The sequence below is a fragment of the Glandiceps talaboti genome, chromosome 23, assembly GCF_964340395.1.
Source record: "Glandiceps talaboti chromosome 23, keGlaTala1.1, whole genome shotgun sequence".
NCBI classification, from domain to species: Eukaryota; Metazoa; Hemichordata; class Enteropneusta; family Spengelidae; genus Glandiceps; species Glandiceps talaboti.
This window is the reverse complement of record NC_135571.1, coordinates 13,226,046-13,242,762: the sequence shown is the minus strand read 5'-3', so window position 1 is coordinate 13,242,762 and position 16,717 is coordinate 13,226,046. Positions and strand designations below refer to the sequence as shown.

Below are 16,717 nucleotides of genomic sequence, written 5' to 3'. Positions count from 1 at the left end.
ATTATGAACAGGACAAACAAGTGCCTTGAGGAGTGCAAACGTGTACATGTATGGAAAGCCGCAGTTGTGTTAAGTCTAAAGAAAACAATCAACTATATGATGTGAACATATCTTTATATGATGTAAACAATTCATTATATGATGCAAGTACATCATTATGTGTGACAGTTATTGACATGGGTTTTCAAGTATATTAACTCCATTTATAATATTGTACTTGATAATTAGCTGAATTAATCAATATTAATAGTTCACTCAATCTAAGAGATATCCTAGAACTTTTGGTTACTAAACCATGAATATTTTGTATGTCCGTGAACAGACAATCACACTTCTCATAGGTTCCTATCTAAAGAGCTTTATACATGTGAAACAATGGATTTTGGTTAGCAATTTATACCAGATACACTTAAAATTACTGAAAATGTAATATGTAAAATTAACTATGCAGTGTGCGGTATTATGCTTTGAGAATAGACAAGTGTCTTTTTCAAGAACAAAAAGAGTGTTTTTTTGTCAACAGATGGGGGGGGGGCATTGTGTTTTTTTATTTGTCAGAGGGGGGGGGGGTTGGATTATTTTGTGGATGAATTGCAGGGGGGGTCACTATTTTTAAGTACAACATGAACCAAAAGTCACCGGCCCACCCCCGGCCGTAAAAACTGATCACTTCCTTACTGCTATCAAAATTGATAGCAGTAATCACTACAAGTGTACTAAAGGTAGAAATAAGTCTGACTGGACTTTTCCTTTAAGTTGATAGCAGTAATCAACACAAGTGTGCTAAAGACAGAAATAAGTCTGACTGGACTTTTCCTTTAAGTTGATAGCAGTAATCAATACAACAGTGCTAAAGACAGAAATAAGTCTGACTGGACTTTTCCTTTAAGTTGATAGCAGTAATCAATACAAGTGTACTAAAGATAGAAATAAGTCTAACTGGACTTTTCCTTTTAGTTGATAGCAGTAATCACTACAAGTGTACTAAAGGTAGAAATAAGTCTGACTGGACTAGTACTGTTCCTTTAAGTTGATAGCAGTAATCACAACAACTGTGCTAAAGACAGAAATAAGTCTGACTGGACTTTTCCTTTAAGTTGATAGCAGTAATCAATACAACTGTGCTAAAGACAGAAATAAGTCTGACTGGACTTTTCCTTTAAATTGATAACAGTAATCAATACAAGTGTACTAAAGGCAGAAATAAGTCTGACTGGACTTTTCCTTTAAGTTGATAGCAGTAATCAATACAAGTGTGCTAAAGACAGAAATAAGTCTGACTGGACTTTTCCTTTAAGTTGATAACAGTGATCAATACAAGTGTACTAAAGGCAGAAATAAGTCTGACTGGACTTTTCCTTTAAGTTGATAGCAGTAATCAATACAACTGTGCTAAAGACAGAAATAAGTCTGATGCATGGACTTTCCTTTAAGCTAATTTTGCTCAGTCCCTACATCGGTTGCAACTACAGTGTTTTCTTTGTCTTTTTCTTCCTTCTTCTTTTTGTAGCGTTTCACGAGAAACAATGTTATTGCAGATCCTAATAGCAGTACACCTGCACTAGCAGCAATGATGGGTAGGATGGTAATGTATTGCTTTCCTGTTGGTAGAATGAAAGTAAGATATCATTTTTAAAGCTGCACTAGGTGTAACTGAAGTGCAATTCTTTTCAATCATAAAATCAATTATATTTTCTGAAAATCCTTAAAATTAAAATAACTTACACAATGTTCATGTCGATTTGATTGCATCATGGGAACTTGTAAACCCGCCATGTTGAATGTTGCATCATGGGAAATGTGATAATAAATACTAATCAAATAGTATTGTAAACAATATTGTTACATTGTTTGTAACCACAAATAATCAATTCATAGTTACCCTGACCATTGTGGGAGGTTTATTTTATCGGTAGCTACGGATTAGGTATTACAATACTAGTCTGGATTGCAAGTTCCCTATTTGGGGTTCTGATTTTAGAGTGTGAACATAACATAGCATAACTACAGCTACACAAATACACACTTTTAAAGATGTAAACATCCATCCATCCATCCATCCATCCATCAGTCCATCTGTCGACTGATTGTCTGTCTAGGGGAATTTTGTAGCCCTATCTCTGTCTGTCTGTCTGTCTGTCTGTCTGTCTGTCTGTCTGTCTGTCTGTCTGTCTGTCTGTCTGTCTGTCTGTCTGTCTGGCTGGCTGGCTGGCTGTCTGTCTGTCTGTCTGTCTGTCTGTCTGTCTGTCTGTCTGTCTGTCTGTCTGTCTGTCTGTCTGTCTGTCTGTCTGTCTCTGTTTGTTTGTGTGTGTGTGTGTGTGTGTGTGTGTGTGTGTGTGTGTGTGTGTGTGTGACTGATCAACCGACCAACTGATTGTCTGTCTTGGGCAATGTTATGGCTCTGTGTCTGGAATTCCTTGCCCTAAAAGCATTAGTAATGATCAACAAACACAACAAACACAACATAACATAACGTAATGTAATGGTATAACATAACAATGTAGCATAACATAACAGAATACAAATAAGAGATCAGTTATATTATGATAATTTAAAAATATTCTTCTTCTTTTCTGTAGATTAACTCGCCTATATTTAGGATATAAAAACTCGAACGATTATATTAGATTGTTGTGACGTCACATATGCATGTTAATGTCTTTTCACGGTTTACATCGACAGTTGTCATCAACTACGTGGTAAACCACATGCAGCCTGGAACGTGTGTCTGATTGTGTCAGCAGAAATATATGCTCTGTCATGCGTGGTAATAAGCAACAGATGTGGTCCATTTAAGCAATAATCCACCCCTTGTGATGGTATACCAAGAGGTTTTGACCAGTGAATGAAATACTACGAGGGATAGCGAGTGCATATATTGAGTTCTCTGGTCAAAACCGAGTGGTATACCATTCCCAGGGGGTGGTTTATCGCTATTAGGGAGTGATCAGTTTTTACGGCCGGGGTGGGCCGGTGACTTTTTGTTCATGTTGTACATAAAAATAGTGACCCCCCCTGCAATTCATTCACAAAACAATCAACCCCCCCCCTCTGACAAATAAAAAAAACACAATGACCCCCCCCATCTGTTGACAAGAAACACTTTTTTTGTTCTTGCAAAAGACACTCTATTCTCAAAGCAAAATACCGCACACTGCACAGTTAATTTTACATGTTACATTTTCAGTAATTTTAAGTGTATCTGGTAAATTTGCTATCCCAAATCCATTGCTTCACATGTATAAAGCTCTTTAGATAGGAACCCTATGAAAAGTATGATTGTCTGTTCACAGACTTTCAAAATATTCATGGTTTAGTAACCAAAAGTTCTAGGATATCTCTTAGATTGAGTGAACTATTAATATTTATTAATTCAGCCAATTATCAAGTACAATATTATAAATGGCGTTAATATACTTGTAAACCCATGTTCGTAACTGTCACATATAATGATGTACTTGCATCATATAATGAATTGTTTACATCATATAAAGATATGTTCACATCATATACGCTGATAATTTTGAAAGGTTTTGAATGATGAAATGTGATAAATGTCATTGGTTTCAAAATAGAAATTAAAAAATGTCATAAAAATGTTTTCTGTACTACAGCAGTTTCTAAACTAGATTACTAATTCAATTCACTTACTACTGGGTATGTTGTCCAGTATATTGCTGGCAACATGATAGCCTTGAAAATAAATACACTCTAATACCAAGGAAATGTAGCATGATCTGCTGACAAAATTTTACTCTCAGTATACAGTCACTCAATGTGGATACTAGATATTCCAGAGGAGATGTAAATCAAATTTTCCTCATAACTTTGCACCGTGTCAGTACTATAGAAGTTCTGGCTACAGTAAATAGCACTTTACTAGATCATCATCAAACAAGTCTGTGTTTATAACTTTGTTTATCAGTCATTCACATAATATATATTCTCTGAGAATCCGATTAATATTGTGTTCACCTTGGAATATATTTCTTTCTTGGTAGTTTATGGTGTAAAACAATAGCAAGACAAAAGGGGGTTTCACATGTAGCCTGGTAACATGTATTAAACTTGGTGATGGTCACAGGGATCAGAGAATAAGTGAAACACAAACACAGAAAAGTTATTTTTGATAAGACATGTAGTTCGTACTATAGCTATGCCAACTTGTAACAGTTCAATAGTTTGGACATGTATGATAAATCAACATATTAGGGGTGAGATCAGTAGGTAAAAAAACATTCTTTTAGTAAGGCCTAAGAACCCCTTCCTCACCCCTTCTAACTAAATTGGTAAAATTGTTGCAGACAGCACAATCAATTTAAAATCAGTATGTAGTATCATGTAGTGCTATGAATACAAAGCCAGTATGTAGTGAGGAAAAAATAGCTTTTTATTGAAACAATAATGTATTTTAGGGCCATGCATAACAAATGTTTTTCCCATTTTTCAATTTGACATTTTTAGAAATGTTTGTATTGGGGTACAAAACAGATTTCATTATAAAAGACCCCCTCTCACCCCACCCCTCACTAAAAGAATTTAGTTTTTACCCTACATTGAACTACTGATCTCAACCATAAATTAATTTGGAACTTCTAATGGAGATGGTCGTAGTTATCATACATTATATGTACAAAAATATATAGGAACTAGACTAACTATATACATGGACATTGAATATCCAATATCTAGACACAGGCTGGATCAGGCACTTTCAGTAACAGTGTTTGCCACATATTATTTCAAAGTATCCTAAATTGGTTATGTTTGTACATAATTCAACATTTCAGGTCAATGGAGGAACAAATTTTAGAGCCAGTAAATCTTAAGGTATTTCATTTCATATGTTTTACATGTACAGCTACACATGCAAGTTTTTGTACCACAAGATGACACAATGCAACTCATGGCGTGCAATAGCGAGAAGTTAATTTTCTAACAAATAACTGTTGCTTAAAGGTGGCCATGGTGCAGTGTTGTGATGCCATACTATATGTATTGGATGTATCAAGAGACAGAGTTTATGTTATATTTGAATGTATATTTATAGCTATTTGTTTATGGTTTATTTTATGCATACATTTTTTGTTTAATAGCTTGCACAGTGCCCACAAGTGGCAGCATAGCGGCTCAATGACTAGTACGCATGAGTGTCCTATACACTAAGCCATGTTTTTTGGTGGTTTTACCCAAGGATGTGTTGCGGTACAATGACTACGCATGCAAGTTCTATGTACGATGCGCAATCTCCATGCCAAGGGCGCTATCTATGATATCATTGTGAGGCAGCCTTCCACAAATGAATCTATCCAGCTGTGCGAGCTTAGGGGCTTTGGCCTAGTTATGATATCAAATGTATGACATTGAAGTACAGGAGCATGGCTCATGATTTTGTTTAGTTGAAAACAAGGTGACCCCCCCCCTTTTATTCACCTCGTAAAAATGATGACCCCCCCCTCTTTGAGTCCCAAATTGAGGTGCCCCCCCCCCCCTCTGATTTACCGGCCCACCCCCGGCCGTAAAAACTGATCGCTCCCTTATATTATACCAGTATATTGAAAATATCGATAATAAATAAAATAAGATAAGACGCAACATTTTCTGGTTTCATTTGTGCCTCCATCCCTGCACGGACTACAACGTTCTAGATGAACAGTGAACATCAAAATTTGGTCGCATGCCAACTGTTCATTATCGTTCATTTTAGACGCGCTTGTTCGATGTATACACCAATCAGATCTCGCGATTTGCGCCATCAATATACTGGTATAATATAATAGTCAATAAATGCTTTGTATGTCCTATATATACCGACACTGACACACATTCACATAGGATTTCAATGACAATTTACCACCTGTTGAGTGATTCTGTATTAACTGACTGGTCTGAGTCCCGTATAGAGCCCCAGCAGTGAGAGTCTGGGTAACCAAGACTACATACCAAACGACCTATAATATTAGACATACACAATAATAGCTAGACAATAATAATATTCACAAATTATCTAAAGTTGTTAACGTATAATAATAATATTGATTTATTTCCAGATATATAAGCATAAATTGACAGCAGTGTACATTCAAACACATTAACTATGCAGTGCGGGAGAACGAAACGAAAATTAGTCGTCTTGTTACTAGTCGAGTCCACCCCGTCGAGTCTACCCCCTGTTACAACCTTACAAATCATTAAATTCCTAGCATGTTGGTCCATGTGTACATGAGCTTTGAAAGAACAGGACATCCACTATGTGTTTACAAATCTATGGCGATAAATCGAACAAAAACGAAACAAAACAAACGGGGAAACCCGACTCTTCCCTTGTTTTATCCTGCAAAGTTCTACGTACTGGCAACCCCGAATTCCTTTGATCATAGTAGTCCTTTTTTTAATAAATAATTCTTTGACCTTCGTTTTCCTCGAAATTAAAAGTTCTCCAGCGAAGAGACAGAGTGCTTGTTTCTCAATATGTTAATTATCTGATCAGATGTAACGTGTCATAATTTGATTACCTGATCAGAAATGTCACGTGTCATAATTTGAAAAGTCACGTGTCGTAATTTGATTACCAGATCAGAAAAGTCACGTGTCATAATTTGAAAGAAAAATATCTGATGAGAACATGTTATATAAGTAGCAAAAATTACTAAGGAATCCACGTTTCTCCTCCGACGAAACCAGGACAATTACAGTTCTTTTCTTTAGAAATTACTTAATGAACTTTTCTTTATAAGTCTGATAGGGCTGAACAACACAACATATCTTACAGTGGTTTAGAAGTCTGATAGGACTGAACAACACGACATATCTTACAGTGGTATAGAAGTCTGATAGGACTGAACAACACAACATATCTTACAGTCTATAAATTCATCGGTAGAGCCACATATCCCAATCCGTCAATAGCATGCGCTCCTGTGTTATGTCATAGTGTAGTGACCCGTGTAGTGATCTCTTTGCAAATGCTTCTATGGATATTTCTCTTATGGATACACACAGGCAACACAGTCACTTGTGAGCTAATATTCTATTCCAGGATAATATTCTATTCTTGGGTATCCTTGATATTTACGAATATTCAAAAAATACCGTCGACTGTGATTGCCGGAAAATTTCCCGTTGCATTATTTTATTATTGACGTCATTATTTTACATTATGATTATGCCTGAATCGAATATTATCATCCCTAAAAATATAATATTATCATCCCTAAAATAGAATATTAACTCACAAGTGACTATAACCAGTATTGTGCAGGCTGTTATGTTGAACTCTGAGCTGCTCATCACATATAACCAGTGCACTGGAAGCCTGTGATATGCAACCGAAGCGAACTTTAATCTGTTGAGTTATCATCCATCGACACACATCGTGCTGTAGTCTGCTGAGATAATATGAAAGAATAGACCACGACATTAGCAGTATAGCCATCAAGTTTTGGATGCCATCTTTTGATAAATAACTAGTCAATAGGTAAGTGTATTACAATCCAGTCAAGGTCGTTTACAAGTTTTTTTACGAGCAGTGGTGTAGAAAATCGTGTAGAAAATAGCTGGATTAATAGCCAGTTAAAACAACTGACTGTCAGTGATAAATTTCCGGTTATGAAAATGGATACATTTATTGAACTTGGTCCCTAAAACTAAGAAATCTTTAGAATTTATGGTAAATATTTTACTTTCTGAGACATCAATCCTAATGTGGTATTTGCAGTACTAACTTTTAAATGATACAGTTTGCTTCACGAAATTCTCGCTACTATAAGATCTAGAAAAAGCAATTTGAGTTATAAATACATGTATTAGAGAAAGTCTGTCAAGTTTGAATGACAGTTTAAGAGGAATAGCTGATCTTCTTCACACTGATCAAAGTGATGATCTTGAAAAGTGAGAAATAAGTCCTGCAAATCAAAATGTCCCAACTACATGATTAGTACTTATAGAAAGGGGAAAAACACATAGATAAAATAAATGAATTCTTCAGTGTCTTTCATTTTTACATCTTCTGAACTAGATGTAATTATTCTGTCAACTTAGCTTGTTCAGTTTTAGTGTTTTATTTTGTAACCCACAACTCCTGCTGTTGTTCAATCCTATTGATTGTAAGTGTATTTGTAATCTTGAAATGGAAATTTATCTGTGTTGGTAAACCATGGTATTTCTAATGTAAACATTGCATATTTCTCTTTTCCCCTTTCTCGACATTGTGTAAGACGAGCCTATGGCTCAACAATTTATCACATTAAATGAAATCAATAACATTAACAATAATTTAAAGACCCATGGCTCCATGACAGGTTCTCACTTTAATGTTATCTATCAATGGATCTATTATAATGGCCGACTTTTTCTATGCTTTGCCATAGACAGCTGTTTTTTCCAATCTGTAGCACTTAATCCTCGTCCAGTCCCCACGTTTACTTAGTCTTCTTCTGTTCTGTTCTGTTCTGTTCTGTTTTGTTTTGTTTTGTTTTGTTTTAGTTTAGTTCAGTTCAGTTCAGTTCAGTTCTGCAGCAGGCTTGTACGTTGATCTCTCATAGAAAAGTTGGAAGGGCCATCTCAATGGCAGCAAACAACTTGTCAACGTTACCAATCACTAAAGTGGTCATGCTGAAGATTATATTTGCATGCTTGTGTCTATTTGGTGTGGTAATAATCCTGACTATTTTAGTGACTTCCAACACTGTAGTACAATCATATACAAGACGTGTCGGTCATAGAATTAGGTAAGTTGTAATAATAATCAGATATCTCACTGTGTGACATAGATTGAAGGTTGAGTGTTGCGTTACTTCTTTACCAACGTCTTATTTGACAAAATGGTTAACAAGAGAACCAATACAAACAATGACAAATCGATCTCAGTCTATTCATCGGAATGCTCTTTATAAGACTTACCATATACATAGCTGAAAGTGACATTTACATGACAAATTCATACTCATTAATACTGTTTAAATAGATGAGTATTTTTGTAACTTCTGACACCGTACATACACCATTGTACATTGTATGTCATATGTACACATGCACGTGCGTACATACGTAAGTACGTACGTACGTACATACATACATACATACATACATACATACATACATACATACATACATACACACACACACTCACTCACACACTCATATAAATTATCATTTCAGCACAAAATATTACATTACAACACATGGTTGCAAATCAAAATAAAATCTCTCTTCTTAAATAAATTTACAAAGTTTGTACAGAACATCTGTGTCCCTAGTCCTCATAATTCATTGAAATTTAATAATGGTTGGTTCTCACTGCAGCTGGTAATCGAGTGGAAGGTACTCATATACATACATACATACATACATACATACATACATACATACATACATACATACATACATACATACATACATACATACAAGTAGTAATAAAAATGGGGGTACGAGACCACAAAATGACATACCCCTAAATTAAGCATTTTTACCTTAAAAAATTGTCTAATCTATATTAAATCTTAGTACATACAAAGCCTGACCCTGTCGTTTTATAGTTAAGAGTATCTGGAATGACAGTGAGGCCTGTGCCTTAGAGGACAGTGAACGAATTTATTACTACTCCTGGTCATTGTTTAAATAGACGCATCATCAGAGGGTCCAAAGGTCAATACATTTACATATCAATAGGCTCGGCTGTGTATGATTCATCGTCATATGCCTATATGACCTTTAAGTCAACCACTTGAAGCAAGGCAAAAAATTAGGTTAATGTAAAATTACATTATGACATTGTTTTCTAGTCCTTATTCTTTATTCTTACATCTTTTTTGGAATAGGAATAAGACCATTGGTTGCTTGTAAATTAGGGGCTACCATTGCATATTTAAAATACATTCTGTTTGGATATGTACGAGATGGGACTAATCCGTAAGATACAACATAAATTTGTAAAAGTTTTTGAGGAAGTTCTGTTATCATTTTCGCTGGAAGCCAGCTTTTAAATTCAACATCGGGCAGTGATTGGGAAGTCAACACGCCCCGCACCATAGTCGCATTTAATTGAAAATTGGCACATTGAAATCAACTTCTTGGCGCCCACAAAGGCGCATTGTGGCTAACAGTGAAATTTTAAGTCGAACTGTTCAATAACATTTTTAATTCAGGTAACTTTTCTTCTGAATGGGGAGGTGCCATTATCATACCTCTCTTTAAGAAAGGAACAAGGTCAAATAACTATAGAGGAATTTCCCTCCTAAATGTATTGGGTAAAGGTTTTGCGTCTATTCTCAACAAAAGATTGACCAGTTGGTCTGAGTCACACGAAATTATAACTGACTGTCAAGCTGGTTTTCGCAGTGGTCATAGCACTGTTGACAACATCTTTGTATTATATGCTACTATACAGAAATATTTAAGTGTGAGTGAGATGTGGTAAATTCTATTGTCTTTTTATTGACTTCTCCAAAGCATTCGACCATGTCAACCATACATTGTTATTGTATAAACTTCATTCAATAGGAGGTAGAGGTAAAATGTACAAGATTTTACACTGTATGGTAGTGTACAGGCGTGTGTTAAATCAGGACACAACTTATCCTCGTATTTTGAGTGTCCAAATGGTGTACGGCAAGGCTGTATTCTAAGCCCACTATTATTTTCTTTTTTCATTGAAGAGCTTAACTCAATGCTTTCAAGTCAGGTCAAATGGGTATACAGCTGACGCAAGAATTTTACAACATGTTCTGTCTTCTTTATGCTGATGACATTGTCCTGTTTGCAGACTCAGCTGGAAATTTACAGACGCTTATTGATATATTATTTCAATTTTGCACTAAATGGCACATGGATATTAACTTAGAAAAAAACCAAAGCAGTTATCTTCCGGAAAGGAGGGCATAGATCACAATTTGAAAACTGGTATTTCGGGGAGTCCAAAATAGAAGTAGTTTCATACTATAAATACTTGGGTCTCCTTTTATCGTGCAGAAATTCTTTCTCTAAAGCCATTTCGAATTTAGCAGACCAGGCAAGTAAAGCTATGAAAATTATTTCTGTCGCATCATATCGTATCGACAATTTGCCATACAACTGTCATTTCAGGGTCTTCGATACCATGATACTACCAATTTTATGTTATGGCGCAGAGGTCTGGGGCCACCAATATTATGATGCCATCGAAAAGTTCCAAAGAAAGTGGTGTATAACTTTCCTTGGTGTCTCCTATAATACTTCTAATGAAGCAGTTTTGGGCGAATGTGGCCAACTACCTGTGTACTTTCATACTCTAAAGCGATGCATAAACTACTGGCTGAAATTGATTGAAATGGCAGATGACAGGCTGCCAAAACAAGCTTACATGATGCTGTATAAACTAGACGCGTTGGGCAGACACACTTGGGCTACATCCATAAAGAACACGCTATTTTCTTATGGCTTTGGTTATGTTTGGCTAGCCCAAGAGGTCGGCGACTTGCAAAAGTTTATAAATGAGTTTACCGCTCGTGTGACATATATCTGTAAACAACAATGGCGTACCAGTCTGTCTCAGAAACCAAAACTGCGCACATATATAACTTTCAAAAATATACTTGAACCAGAAAAATATCTAACTTTGAACTGCAACAGAACATGTATTCAGGCATTTGCCCGTTTTCGCTGCTCATCAACCTCATTGGCGATCGAGGAGGGAAGACATCATGATATTGACCCACATCTCAGAGTCTGTAAGATATGTAACTCGAGTGAAATAGAGGATGAATTTCATTTTCTCTTAGTGTGTTCACAATATGACGTTCTTAGGAAGGAATACCTTCCACTCGAATACCAGTCAGAACCAACCATTATTAAATTTCAACGGATTATGAGGACTAGGGACACAGATGTTCTGTACAAACTTTGTAAATTTATTCAATTGGCATTTAAGAAGAGATTTTATTTTGCTTTGCAACCGTGTGATGTAATATAATATTTTGTACTGAAACGATAATTTGTATATGGGCCGGAGGCCTTTGAATACAATAAACTATATTATTATGTATGTATTAGTAGTAAGTCAAGGTGATCTTCACAAGTTTGTTTACTAACATAAATTGCATTTGGATATGCTTTTTTATTTTTATAACCACATACAGAAATAGATATATTGTTTTGGTTTTCAATCTTTGGAATTTGTTTTATAGTAACTGGGAATATTTTTCCTTTATAATCTACATCATTGATGTGTTGACTGTATAAAGATGATATATTTTTATGAATTCCGACTGGAAACTTATATGCCAAGTGACACCATCTAAAACATTCACTATCATTGTTTTGTATATTAACGAGGCCTTTCTTTGAATTTTGTAATTCTTTTGGTAATTTAAAATATGAGTTACCGTGTAGAGGGTCGTATCTTGCAATATTTACCATGTTGGACATGCATCAGGATATTCATATTTATTATTCTCATAGGAGTGTTTTATGTTTCCATGTTTGATAAAATTATGTCTATGTTTAAAACGCTTGTTGCAATTTTCACATTTATATTCAGGCGCTGACCTATTGCAAGTAACACAGTTATCTTTCATGGTATATATTTATTATAAATATATTTAAAATATTTGTTCAAGTGGTTGACTTAATTCAGATAATTGTCGTTCACTGTCGTTCCAGATACTCTTAACTAGTAAACAACAGGGTCATGTTTTGTATGTACAAAAATTTAATATAGATTAGACCATTTTTTAAAAGTTAAAATGCTTAATTTAGGTGTATGTCGTTTCACTGGTATCGTACCCCCATTGTTATTACTACTCATATATACATACATACATACATACATACATACATACATACATACATACATACATACACACACACATACATACATACATACATACATACATACATACATACATACATACATACATACATACATACATACAAACGCACGCACGAATTCACACACACAAACACACACTCACACATGTAGATACATCCATACACACGTTACTTCTGATGTTGTCAGTCAGTGTAGTAATTATGTCTATTTAGGTACGGGATCGTTGTCGTCATCACCGACATCACCACCACCACCACCATCATCACCATCACCATCACCATCACCATCATCATCATCATCATCATCATCATCATCATCATCATCATCATATTCATATTCATCACATTCATAATTTATGTAATCAATTTCTTAAACTATATTCTTTGTGAAAAGAAGGAGGAGGAAATTGAGTTACCGAATTCTTCGTTTATTTTTCAGCAATATTGGATCCTTTGTTCACCAGTTTACATCTTCCAAATCACAAGAAAATGAGGCATCTCAACAGAACACCTCCCAGTCTTTTAATGTAAGTATATATGTATACACGTGTATGTGTGATATGGAAGTAAAATATAGAAACTACAGTGTGTACTGCTAACACAAGTGTCAGAAGACAACATGAACTCTCTTACATCAACAATCTACACACACTGTCACCCAAGGACATCAATCGCAAAGAGGGTTAACTTTCCCCTTTTTTGTTCACTTTCCCTTCACCTATGTCTTCGTACTTTCCATTCCTTTTCAGCCCCCCCCCCATCTTTTCCCTTTCAAGCTAGGTGGCCCTTCAACGTTTTTAAGCCCACCTAAGGCTACTCGCTTCATTCATATTCAGTTTACCATCCAGGAACACATTCGAGGTTAGTGAGGTCTTATCTCCTTGTAGTTTCTATATTTTACTTCCATATCTGTAGCATTTTATTCCCACACTTTTATTATGTATTCATATTTAGCAGTTTGTAACTTTGGATTTTACCCATTTTATATATTAGTTTTACCCTAGAGAAGGCAACTGATGCATTGCCGAAATGTCGGTTTTCATAAAGATCATCAGAAGATTAATATAGTGACTGGTTGAGACATCTTATTTCTACCTCACATTAATACTATTATTATCACATTATAATCGGATTCATTCTATATTTCAATCTTCAGAAAACAAAAGATGATATATCAGACCAAAAACATAACAAGGTTACAGTGAATTCTGTTGAAGATGAGGAATCGCAAGAACTGATAGCACCACAACCAGGTCTAGGGCAACACCAGGACATGAAAATAATACAACAAGATGGTGTTCAAATTAATGCTGAGCTTCAAAAACAACAACAACAACAACAACAACAACAACAACAACAACAACAACAACAACAACAGAATCCAAGACTTGAACAGGATAAAAAGACAGGAGATAAAAGTATACCGCTAGATACAGCGTGTCAGCGCAAGGATGACATTGCATTTTTCAAAATGCATAAATGTAGCAGTAGTACTATACAAAATATGTTATTCCGCTATGGAGAGAAACATGACTTAACATTTGTGATGCCACCAAATGGAAATCACCTCGGACATGGAACATATCCATTCAACAAGAAATTTATGATACAAGTTCCTTGGAATTTATATAATATTTATACTTTTCACTCAATATTCAGCTACAAAGGTAAGTTGAAAATTGTGACATTCTAAAACTTATTAGTGCATCGTCATTCCAGATTTAAACTGAATGTCTCCCGTAAGGGCAAAACCATAGATTTTTGGACGTACACACATTGCTGAAATGCGAAATTCTGAATTATAGCTATTATACATGATGTACTAATTAAAAGGAGACATGCTAAATTAGGTATAGTCATCATGATTAACTACAAATTTCATTATCATCCAAATAACCAAATTGATTATTTCATTGCCCTTGACATGTTTTTTTCCCTTTTTCTCCAGGGATAAGTGAAGTTATGCCAAAAGACACAGTGTATGTAACAGCAATAAGAGACCCCGTCACGATGTATGAATCAACATTCACGTATCTAGGTTTTGGTGCACGATACGGACTGAAAGGACCTGATGCCTTGAAAAAGTTTCTGGGTAATGCTGATACATATTACAAATCCAACAATAACAAAGGACGTGTCAAAAATCCAATGTTGTATGATCTAGGAACAGACGTCAATGATATGTACAATATGCCAAAACTTGAAGCAAGAATAAAAGAACTTGGAAATATTTTTGATTTTGTGATAATAACAGAATACTTTGATGAATCACTTATACTTCTGAGAGAGATGATGTGCTGGGAGCTAGATGATGTTGTTTCCTTTAAACTTAATGCTCGTAGTAGTTCGTCTGTCTATGCAGTGAGTCCAGATATGGCTGTTAAGATAAAGAATTTCAATGCTGGAGATGTGAAGCTGTATAACTATTTCAATGAATCGTTTTTCAAAAAACTTGATGATTTTGGAAAAGACAGAATGAAAGAAGAAGTGGCAAAGCTTCGTGAACGCAATATGGAACTTCAAGATATGTGTGTTGACTCACTACTAGAGACAAGTAACAGAGTACACCGCCCTCCGGGGATGAACATTGAAGATTTTCGTTTGAAGCCAGGAATGGATCAAAATCCTATATGTAAAGGCATGACATTGCCAGAACTAATGTACACCGATAAAGTTCGCAAAAAACTTTTAGCCAAGATTCGTGATTATACCGCTAAACATGCCAGGCCACGTTAAAAACATTGTTTTTAACATGTTCAAATTTTTAAAACTGCAACTTGGCCCTTGTTTGAAAATGTTTGTTAGATGATAAACTCTCAATATTGTTCACCCTGATTCTCGCTGCAGGTTGGTACAGACCAGGATACAAAATTTAGCAACCATGACTCAGCAGTTGCCGACTACACATGAATATCCATAGATTTAAAAACAAAAACAATGAACTGTAACATCTATCTTTGAAAAGGCAATGAAGATAACGATTTACTAACTAAGACGAAGAGTGATCTGATGCTGTGCAACGATGTTCTGTAGTTGTCCAGTGTACAGTATTAAAACATGCATGCTATATTGGAGCTGAGCGGAGTTGAGTAGTGATCAACTTAGATTGGAATAGTGACCTCAATTTGCATATGATGGACACTAATAGTTTTCTATTTACGTAGGGCACTATTAATTACATGAAACATGCATGGTCATATCTGTAAACATGTTGACTGCATATTATAATGTGCACCAATAACATACAAGAAGTCAGACATAACGATGACTCCAGGATTTTTAACCAAACTTGGTTTATGTGTGATTTTCTTTATACGTAGTCGTGATTGAGTAATATCAACACATGAATTGCATTTCAAGTCTAATGTTATAAGTTTCATACTTGCGTTGCACGGTCTTTGCTGGTTTTTTGGGTTTAAATTGGTAAAATGGGTTGGTGATACACACAGCTATGGTAGGCTAATGCCTCATCCAAATACTGTGTATATATCTTACTTTGTGATGTCAGTTTTTCTTTCACAACTACAACATTCAAGTCTTCATGTGTAACGGACGGCAGATGAACAAAGCCGTTACTGCTATCAAAATTGATAGCAGTAATCAATACAAGTATACTAAAGGTAGAAATAAGTCTGACTGGACTTTTAGTTTGAGTTGATAGCAGTAATCAATACAACTGTGCTGAAGGCAGAAATAAGTCTGACTGGACTTTTCCTTTTATATAATAAGTTGATAGCAGTAATCACTACAAGTGTACTAAAGGTAGAAATAAGTCTGACTGGACTGTTCCTTAAAGTTGATAGCAGTAATCAATACAACTGTGCTAAAGACAGAAATAAGTCTGATGCATGGACTTTCCTTTAATCTAATTTTGCTCAGTCCCTACATCGGTTGCAACTACAGTGTTTTCTTT

The 16,717-nt window shown here is 35.3% G+C and overlaps 1 protein-coding gene and 1 long non-coding RNA gene across 2 annotated transcripts; both read left to right on the top strand.

Moving 5' to 3' along the window:
- The first annotated feature begins 8,653 nt into the window (after positions 1–8,653).
- LOC144452600 (uncharacterized) lies at positions 8,654–14,057 on the top strand. The gene is made up of 3 exons (XR_013482360.1): positions 8,654–8,729; positions 13,244–13,331; positions 13,961–14,057. It is a non-coding gene; the product is annotated as an uncharacterized LOC144452600 (long non-coding RNA).
- A 20-nt stretch (positions 14,058–14,077) lies between these two features.
- Positions 14,078–15,540, top strand: LOC144452769 (galactosylceramide sulfotransferase-like). The gene is made up of 3 exons (XM_078143920.1): positions 14,078–14,101; positions 14,183–14,471; positions 14,753–15,540. Exons 1-3 carry the CDS (start codon positions 14,078–14,080, stop codon positions 15,538–15,540), a joined length of 1,101 nt encoding a protein of 366 aa, XP_078000046.1.
- The last annotated feature ends 1,177 nt before the right edge of the window (positions 15,541–16,717 follow it).

Bases quoted from the DNA above. Each gene is read 5' to 3' on its own strand.
- LOC144452769 (XM_078143920.1), top strand. From the start codon at position 14,078: ATGAAAATAATACAACAAGATGGT. The intron at 14,102-14,182 runs GTTCAAATTAAT...CAACAACAACAG, and splicing joins AAATAATACAACAAGATGGT to AATCCAAGACTTGAACAGGA. The intron at 14,472-14,752 runs GTAAGTTGAAAA...CTTTTTCTCCAG, and splicing joins CTCAATATTCAGCTACAAAG to GGATAAGTGAAGTTATGCCA.